The sequence below is a fragment of the Acanthisitta chloris genome, unplaced genomic scaffold (assembly GCF_000695815.1).
Source record: "Acanthisitta chloris isolate BGI_N310 unplaced genomic scaffold, ASM69581v1 scaffold15259, whole genome shotgun sequence".
In the NCBI taxonomy this organism is placed as follows: domain Eukaryota; kingdom Metazoa; phylum Chordata; class Aves; order Passeriformes; family Acanthisittidae; genus Acanthisitta; species Acanthisitta chloris.
Genome location: NW_008689889.1, coordinates 9806 through 18822, shown reverse-complemented (window position 1 = coordinate 18822; position 9017 = coordinate 9806). Strand labels below are relative to the sequence as shown.

The window sequence follows — 9017 nt, the reverse complement described above, 5'->3', positions numbered from 1 at the left end:
CTGACTGGAATGCCAGTGGGCTCAGAGCTGGTGCTTGCACATCTCTTCCAGGGCAGCATCTCATCACTGCCATTGCGGAACAGATGTTTGGCTTCAAGACAACTTCGTGGTGAGCAGGAAAAAGGGTCTTTTTGACCCCAGTGTTACTTTGCTTAGCAAATCTCACTGTGCTGGGCCACACAGAGTCTGAACAGCAACACACCTAAAGCAGTTTGGACATCCCCCTCGAGCTCAGGGAGAGGTGACTGAGCTGGAGAGAAGCTGTGCAAAGTGTTTGCTCTGTCTTGTGGTTTGCACCTGGTGCTCTGGGCAGGACAGGGGAAGGAGAGAGGTGTGTCTTGTTCCAGCCCCAGCAGTGTGCTGGCCCCTGGTGCTGTGTGGGGCTGGTGTGAGCCGCAGCAGAGATGTTGTGTGCTGGCACAGGGAGCTGGGCCGCCAGAGGAGCCTCATTGAGCTGGACACCCCCAAGGTCACCGTGGAGCAGGTCAAGGCCCTGGAGAGCAGTGTGAATGAGAAGATCCGGGGCAGGGTCCCTGTGTCAGTGAGGGAACTGCCTGTGGGAGACCCCGAAATCGAGACAGTGAGTGTGGGAGGAGCTGCAGGTGCCCATGGGGGATGTCACTGGGCAGGGAAGTCAGTGTCTGCTCATCCTGGCCCAGATGAGGCACCGGGGGCTGCCTGAGGACCACGCGGGGCCTGTGCGTGTTGTGGACATTGAGGGCATCGACTCCAACCTGTGCTGTGGCACCCATGTCTCCAACCTCAGTGACCTGCAGGTGGGTGGTTGAGGCCAGGCTGCTCCAGCAGCTGTGCATGGGCCCTGGGGGGAAGGGGTGGTGGCAGCCCTAGCTGGGGAGCCCCAGGAGGACCATGTGCAGGCTGTCAGGTGTTGGGGCCTGTCCTTTCCTCATCCCAGAGCTCAGCCCTGTGTGCAGCAGTGACATTCCCTGCTCTGCCAGTGCCTCTGTGGAAGGTATGGGGCTGTCAGGGCACTGACTGTGCTCCCTCTGCTTAGAGCTCTGATACTTCTGAGTGTTTGCCATGGATGAGAAATCCTCTGTGTCTGTGCATACAGGTGGTGATAAAACTCTAGAGCTGCCTCTAAGTGTTTCTGTGTTTTCAGTGGTTGGTTGGAATCTGTTTCCCAGCAGAGACATCCAGATACAGAATGCAGTCCATGACTAGGGAACTGCACCAATCCCAGCACATCTAATCTCTTTTGGCACGTTGACATTATGGTTGATTTTAATCAGTTTATTTTTACTGTCAGAGAGTCAATATTCACCACAAGGTATAGTCTGGTAGGAACTGACCATCTGTGTATAACCAAAGTGCTGTTTTGACAGGGTGATTTTCTTTTTAAGGTTATTAAACTCCTTGGCACAGAAAAAGGGAAGAAGAACAAAACCAACTTGGTTTTCCTGGTGGGAAACAGAGTGCTGAAGTCAATCGAGCAGAGTCACAGCACTGAGAAGGCTCTGACCTCCCTGCTCAAGTAATGCCCTTTCCACTTCTGCTATTTCATCTCTACTCTTCCTCCTGACACATACCAAATAAGCCTCAGGGTACAGCTTGTGGGGCTGTTTATGATGTTACCTCCTTGTGCTCCCCTGGGAGATCCTTTGTCCTTTAGAGCAGTGACCCAAACTCTCCCTGTTCTTTCAGAAATGGACCAGGAGAGCACGTAGAGGCTGTGAAGAGACTGCAGAGCTCTGTGAAACTGCTGCAGAAGGTAAGAGGATGTCTGGGAGAAGGGAGCTGTGGCTGCTTCCTGTGGACCTGAGCTTTAGTGGTGACTGGGAATTGAATCCCGGGCTTCAGTGTTTGAGGGTACTATGAAAAGTGCTCCAGTCTCTGGGGACACAGTTGTGTTCACACTGACTTCAGCTGTGGTACAGCTCTCTGCTTTTCTCTCAGAACAACCTGAACCTGCTCAGAGACATTGCTGTTCTGATAGCTCAGGACTTCAAGAGCAAACCTGCTCCAGAGCAGCTGTTTGTGCTGCACAGGTATGGGGGAGCTCAGGGCACAGGGGCCAGTGTATCTCACATGTTTCATGGCAGCTGCATCTGTCGCACCTATTCAGGCTTGTGTTCTCAAGGAAGAATATAAATGAGGTGAACAGGATATTAAACTGCCTTGGCCTGCTGGAAAGTTGTGTAATTAAAGGAATCTGTAATTCAGTTACTGAACTCTTCTGGTTTGGTGGCTGAGAAGTGTCTGTGTCCATCTGATTTCTCTCTGCCCTTGATACTTTCAGATAAAACTGTGGGGCTCTATTTCTGAAAGTTAAACACTAAAATAGTTCCTAGCATGTCCACAGGAATGTCCAGCAAGGACTTAGATACACAGACAAAACCTAATCTCCATCCTGAGAGCAAGAGACCAAAATCCCTGACCAGGCCTTTGGCTTCTGATTGAGATTTTGGACTCAGGAGGGGATCTTTGCTTCCTTCTCAAGTGTTTTTTTGCCTACCTGTACAGGAAAGAGGGTGATTCTGAATTCATGAACATCATCGCTAATGAGATCGGGACAGAGGTGAGTCACTGGTGAGAACTAACCTGACACCACTGGTGCTGCCCCTGAGCTGTACACAGGCAGGAGCTGCCTAGGCCCTGTCTCAGGCACGAGCTGCAGGTCTGGGGCCTCACACAGAGATAGGATGGGATAGGATAGGAGTAGAATAGAAAGAGTAGAGTATTTCATTTGGAAGGGACCTACAACCATCTTCTAGTCCAACTGCCAACTGATTCCTTAACTCAGGATACCCTGGTACTGTCCTGTCCCCACAACATGTGACTGAGCACAAAAGGTTCAGAAGCCTCTTCCCTTTTACTTTGTTCAAACAGTGTCTCAGTAACACACATAAAGTTCTGAGTTGTTGCTGTGCCTGTGGCCAGTATCTGTCCAATTCCTGGGCATGGAGGCACTGGTTATTCTGGAGCAAGATCCATCTCTGCCCACAGGAAACCCTGCTGTTCCTGACTGTGGGAGATGAAAAAGAAGCAGGACTCTTCCTTCTAGCTGGACCTGTTGAAGCTGTTGAGAATTTAGGTCCCAGGTAACATGTTCTGTGGTTTGTTTGAGTAAGAATCCTGATGTTGCAGACTGAGCAGCTGCACAGTACAATCTGGGCGGGGATCCGTGTTCACTGTCTGGAGCAGGTTGGGCTTCAGCCTGTGGTGTTGTTGCTGCAGGGTAGCAGAGCTGCTGGGGGGGAAAGGAGCTGGAAAGCGTGGCCGCTTCCAGGGCAAGGCAACCAAGATGAGCCGCCGAGGGGAAGTGCAAGCTCTTCTCCAGGAATTCATCAGCCATCGAAGCCCTGAAGCATAGGAAACAATTCCCAAAGTAGGGCTGTATTTCCTGCTTTGCATAGGCTCCACCAATGTCTCTCCCAGAAAATAAAGACCTGAACCCAACAGCTGGTGTGCACATGCTCTGCACGGCCTGGGATGGTGTTCATGGAAACAGGGAGGGGATCTGCCATCTGTGCCTTCCTGCAAGGGCTCTTTCGTTTCCCAGACAAATGGCACAGGGATTAATGGAGTCCTTAGTTAACCACTTTGTAGGGTTCCCAAAGCCAGGAGGGGCCTCTGCCAGCAGCTCATCGGAGATTTGCTTTGCAGCAGTTGCTGAGGAGCAGTTGCTTGGCACTAGCACTCAGCAAGAGGCAGCTGGGCCCCCCCGGTCCCCCCCCCCCAACACCTTGGCCTAGGCAGGGGCAGAGGCAACTGGGAGGGAGACCAGGTGCCCCACAAGGAGGAGATCATTCTCCACTATGTACCAGTCCTTGTCCTTGTTGGGGTGCAGTTCTTACTGGTCCTTTTTTGAACATGGGAAGTTTCTCAGGCTGATGCTCCTGAAACTCCCTTGGGATCAGGCAGCACTGCTGTCCCCTCAGCCCTGGAGCTGCTGCAGTCTCAGCTGGAGGAACTGAAGGGCACTGTGGAGCCAGTGGGGCACAACAGGTAATTTGGGATTTTTTTCCCCTTCCTAGGAATAGCATGACAGGTTTTCTCCAGTTGGTGGCCCATGGCTGAGCTGTTGGGGTCAGTGCTGCAGGGACTGGTGTTTTGGGGAAGAGTCTGCTCATGCACATAGAGTCTGGCAGAAAGAAAGTGTCTGCACCTCTGTGTCTATTTTAAACTACCTCAGTCTGAGTGAGGATGTTTACTGACAGAGTTAATTGCTGGGCTGTACAGCCTGCATGGCTTGGAAGGCAACAGGGCGAGCCCACAGCTGGTTTTCTGCTGCAGACCGGGCACAGGGTGGAGGCAGGGGGCTGGGACACCAAGGCAGGGGGCTGGGACACCAAGGCAGGGGACTGGGACGCTGGCGCTCTGCCAGCACTGACCACCCTCAGCCTGCAGTGCAGCCAAACACCAGCTCTGTCCCCACACCCTGGAGGCTCAGCACAGCCCCAGCCAAGTCAGTTGATCCCAAAGCTGAACTTATTTCTGTAAGCAGTGAGGTTACATGGGTTTGTCCCCGTTCTTGGCACAAAGTGCACCCAGAAACCTTGTGTGAACAGCATGTAAAGCAGCTTGTCCCCCACACTGTGCTGGCACTGGAGGGCAAAAGGCAAAGACCTGGGGCACCTGGCATTGCCCTTCCCAGTGATTTGAATGTGTCTTGCAGGTGTTGGTGCTCCTCAGCACCCACAGTCTGTGTCACAGCCCTGCACCCGGGAGCTGATTCCCCATCCAGCCGCGCTGGCCAGGGACACCCAAACTCACCAGCTAAACACACCTCCAGCTTTAATAAAATGCCTCCTGTGCACAGCCACACCCCCATGTGCACATGTGTGCAGATATGTGTTGTGTATGTACACACACAGGTGTATGTGCACCCCATGTCACACAGCAGCGAACACCAAATGCCCCAGGGCTGTGGGTCCCTCACGCTGGCACTTTATCTCCATGTCACAGTGTCTACCTGTTCCTGTCACAGAGCTGCTTGGCCAGTAGACCCCAGTGGGGAGCACCCTGCTCCCAGCGGTGCCTTCCCCAGCCCTGCAGCACGGAGGTCCTCAGGAGCTGCAGGGGAGTGCAGGGTCTCCCCCCACTGCTGCTGGGTCCAGGGCTGATGACCCCCACCTGTGGAGGGGCAGTAGGGGAGCCCTGGGTGTGCAGGGCTCGCTGTGCCATCAGCCAGCTACAGACTGCCCAAGCCTACAGCATGACTGACACTGTGAGTTCGTGCCATGGGAGCCATCTGGCAGTGTCACCAGCCCAGCCTCCACAGTCCACTCCCAGCGCGGCATCAGTCTGTGCAGTCAGAGGGGAGCAAACAGTGGCTGAGGTGCAGCCAGGGCCTGGGCACAGTTATCTGCAGGGACACCCTAGGCAGCTTTCTTATCCTGTGTGACCAGGAGCTGGGAGAGGCAGTAGGGGATGAGGCCAACAGCAGCCAGCGGCACAGCCGCACTCTTGCAGAATGAGAGGGCATAGAAGAGCAGCTGCATGTGGGAGGGTGGCTTGAAGGCATCAAAGAGATGGAGGACGAGGAGGGAGACAGCAGTGCAGCCCAGGCGGAAGGGCAGCTGCTGGCCCTGCTTCCCCCGGCAGCTCTCCTGGTACATGTGGGAGTTCAGGGCCAGCCCCAGCCCAAAGAGGATGCCCAGGTTACGGAGGAGACTGGCAAAGGGGGTGGTGTCGATGTGAACCCACTCAGGGCGGTTGCACCACCTCTGTGCCTTCTCCAGTGTCCAGAGCAGGTCCACGCCGAGCACCCGTAGCAGCAGGTAGAATCCCAGGGTGAAGCTGAAGAGGAAGAAAGTGATGCCCACGTACCGCCGAAGGCTGGCATGGTAGATGCACTGAACATGCTGGAAGGTCTTGGCCACGGCCATCCCTGCCAGTAACAAAGCAGGAGCAATGGTCAGTGCTGCAGGTACCACAGCCCAGCACGGCTGTGCTTCAGGGAAGAGGATGGGGGGGTCCAATGAACTCACCTGAGAACACCCCCGCGATGACCTGGTGCGGGAAGTGAGCAGCAATGAAGACACGGGACAGGCAGACACAGACCTGAACTGCCCAGAACCCTGTCCAAAGCACTGTCCACAGCATCCTGCAAGGGGCAGGTGGCTACATTGGAGCCAGGACCAGCTCTCACTGCCATCACATACCCCAGACAGTGCCTGGCTACCTGCTGAGCCTGTCCTCGTGCAGACTCCACCTGGGGTGCTACAGCCTGGCTGCCTGTCCACAGCCTTGTGCCTCAACCGGCTTAGCTGTGCCTGTCAGTGCTGGAGCTGCTTCTGCCCAGCAAATGTGGTTTTGGCACACAGCTTACCAGTATCCAAGAGTCCTTGACTGCTTCTTCCCCATGGCAGCAGAGAGGAGGGCTGTCACCATGACATAGTACACGCCTGCTGCCCCCATGGCATGGCCAGATGGGCTCCCTGGGCAAGAAGAGAGCCCCTGGTCAGACATCCAGAGTGGCTGCCTGTGTTTGGGGCTGAAGGGGAGAGCATAGCCCTGGCATGAGCCGGAGCTGAGCATGAGGTTTGTGCTGAACCACCACGTCTGCACTGAGGGTCAAGGTTTGTGCTGAGCAGGGGCTGCCCTGGCTCCTCCCTCTGCAGGCAGGGCCAGTGTCCCCAGGAGCATGGAGGTAGTGACCCTCTTTCAAGAGCTGGCCAGGGCATGTGCTGCCAGCCATGGCCCTGGCCAGGCCAGCAACCCCTTCCCTGCATGTGCAGGTCACCCTGGGCAAGCACCTGCTGCCTCTGTTGAGCCTGGGGGACCCTACCGGGGCTGGGGGACCCTACCAGGGCCAGTCTCACAGGTGAGCGGAAACTGCTGGATCTCTGGGGCGGAGTTGTTGCTGTAATAGTCCGTGTCATGGACCCACCAGTAAGGTCTCTCCCCAAAGAGGATCCTGAAAAGAAAGGAGAATGGGGGCTGTGGGCATCCTGAGCATGGCTGCAGCTTCAGCTCTGCCCCACGAGCTGGAAGAAGCAAAGGACCCATGGGTGGTCCAGGAGCATCCAGACAGACACAGCATCCAGCTGGTCATTTGGTTCTGAGAGCTGACACTGCCTGTCCATGTCCTCATCCCAATCCCTGAAGGACAGCAAGAACTTCCTGGAGCAAGTCAGTGCGACCCTGCTGTGGTGAGGGGCTCTGTGCAGCCCACACACAGCACCACAGACCTGACTGATGGGAAGGGTCTGTTTGCAGGAGGCTCCATCTCTCTGCCTGGCTCTGGGAAGGTGGGAGCCATTGCTGCATGGCTTGGGAAGGAGCAACCATTGCCACTGCCCATCTGGGGCTGAACTCTGGTCTTTGTTCTACTCCATCACAGGGGCTGAGAGCACACATCTGGCCCGTGTTAGTCCAGCTGTGCCAACACACTCGGAGGGAGCCGTGGCTCAGAGCCACTCACCACTTGAAGACGAGGTTGAGCCAGTCTCCGATCACAGACACCCAGATGAGCCTGATGCCCACCGCCTCGTTGAAGTGGAACCAGATGGGGAAGAGGACAAAGAAAGCGTTCCTGAGGTCAGCAGCATAGGAGATGAAGAGGAACCAGTCCTGGGAGCCCTGGAAGCGCCCTTGCAGCCAGTGAGTCGCCCGGACGCCTGCGTCGTGCAGGAGGTTCATGTGTGCCTCCATCCTGCTCTGCCCTCAGCGTGGCTCCGGCTGCCCCGCGCTCTGCTGTGACACTGGCTTTTATACTCTGCAGGGTCTTGTTTGCTAACAGGCAGGTCGCTGTCCCAGCACTGATCTTTGGACCCAAAACCACTTTTGCCAAAGGTGCACCACCGGGGGGGGTGTCGTTACAAACATGTTTGGAACAACTTACGTAAAAGGGAAAACAGTCTTTGGGGGTGCACGGAGCACAGGGTGCTCCGGCACCAGCACCGTCCCCTCACAGAGGCGACCCTGCAGCCCCAGCCTCCCAGTACTACAGTTCAGCTGCTCTGACTGAACCACTGAGCCTTTGTTGTGTTATCCTGCAGTCTGTGTGACAGAGCTGCTGTGCCCAGGGCTGTGACACTCTCTGCCATTTCTCCGTGAACCACCACTGGAGCACGGCAGGGATGCCCAGAAGTGTGGAGCTGGTGCATGGAGTGGAGGGTAGGCTGCCCATCCACTCCTCATTTTCCAGGCTAATTTAACCAGCACTTCACATAATGGGAAACTTTCCAAGACATTCCTGGAGCTCCCCACTGCCCCAGACAACCAGGCCTGGGGCACTCCTGGCTGCCAGCCATGATCTTCTGGTCTCTGGTGTGGAGCTAAAGGACCTTTGCAAATAGAGACAGCATTCCTTCTCCCAGCACTGCTCCCCTGGGTTAATCCCTTCTGCCCCATCAGTCGCCAGCTTGAGGGGACGGAGCTGAATACACCACTCGTCCCATGGTGTGGGATCTCAGCCCATGGCTGTCTCCCCCCATCCCAGCCACACTCTGCTATCGCTGGCAGCAGTGCTGGCACCACGACTTCATCATCCACGGCCACTGGTGCATGGACATGCAGCCCAGCAGCAGCACATAGTGCCTGGCCACCCCCCCCCCGCCACAACTGAGCAGGCAGCAAGGCGTTAATGATCAGCAGCCAGTGAAATGCATCACTTATCTCCCTCCTGAGAAAATTCAGGTCAAGAGCCTTGAACCACTGCCCTGTGCTGTTTGCCAGTGCATGAGCTGTGTCCAGCACCGAGTCCTGCCCAGGCGGCTACCTGCCCCTGTGCCCATGTGGAGTCCAGGGAGCCATGGGGTCTGACAGGCAAAACCCCAGCAAACAATTCTCCCTCAGATACCGGCATGGATGCCCCATGAGAGCAGCAGTGCAAATGCCACAGGATCAGCCCTGCCACAGGGATGTCCCTGCCCAAAGCTGGTCCTCCCCATCCCTCCCATCCCAACCTCACTGCACCTGGGGTAGATGGACACAGGCAGCCCCAGCCCACAGACTGAGCTCACAAACTACAAAACATCCCAACAAACAAATTTTCACATAAATTGAATTATTCTTGCAAAACAAATTCTCCCCCCAGCCCATTCCAG

General features: G+C 55.7%; 2 protein-coding genes across 2 annotated transcripts in view; one reads left to right on the top strand and one right to left on the bottom strand.

The window, feature by feature from the left end:
• Positions 1 to 3334, top strand: part of AARSD1 (alanyl-tRNA synthetase domain containing 1) — a gene marked incomplete at its 5' end in the record, with an annotated part of 3709 nt that extends 375 nt beyond the window's left edge. The window contains 9 exons of the mRNA XM_009081605.1: positions 52 to 109; positions 424 to 580; positions 660 to 776; positions 1365 to 1495; positions 1666 to 1732; positions 1918 to 2009; positions 2485 to 2539; positions 2968 to 3062; positions 3199 to 3334. Of these exons, the coding sequence (XP_009079853.1) occupies positions 52 to 109; positions 424 to 580; positions 660 to 776; positions 1365 to 1495; positions 1666 to 1732; positions 1918 to 2009; positions 2485 to 2539; positions 2968 to 3062; positions 3199 to 3334 (908 nt within the window). The remainder of the gene's footprint in view (positions 1 to 51; positions 110 to 423; positions 581 to 659; positions 777 to 1364; positions 1496 to 1665; positions 1733 to 1917; positions 2010 to 2484; positions 2540 to 2967; positions 3063 to 3198) is intronic.
• Positions 3335 to 5342: 2008 nt separating this feature from the next.
• Positions 5343 to 7816, bottom strand: G6PC (glucose-6-phosphatase, catalytic subunit). The gene is made up of 5 exons (XM_009081602.1): positions 7391 to 7816; positions 6774 to 6883; positions 6296 to 6404; positions 5955 to 6070; positions 5343 to 5854 (listed from the first exon to the last, which is right to left on the bottom strand). Exons 1-5 carry the CDS (start codon positions 7618 to 7620, stop codon positions 5343 to 5345), a joined length of 1077 nt encoding a protein of 358 aa, XP_009079850.1. The 5' UTR covers positions 7621 to 7816.
• Between the last annotated feature and the right edge of the window lie 1201 nt (positions 7817 to 9017).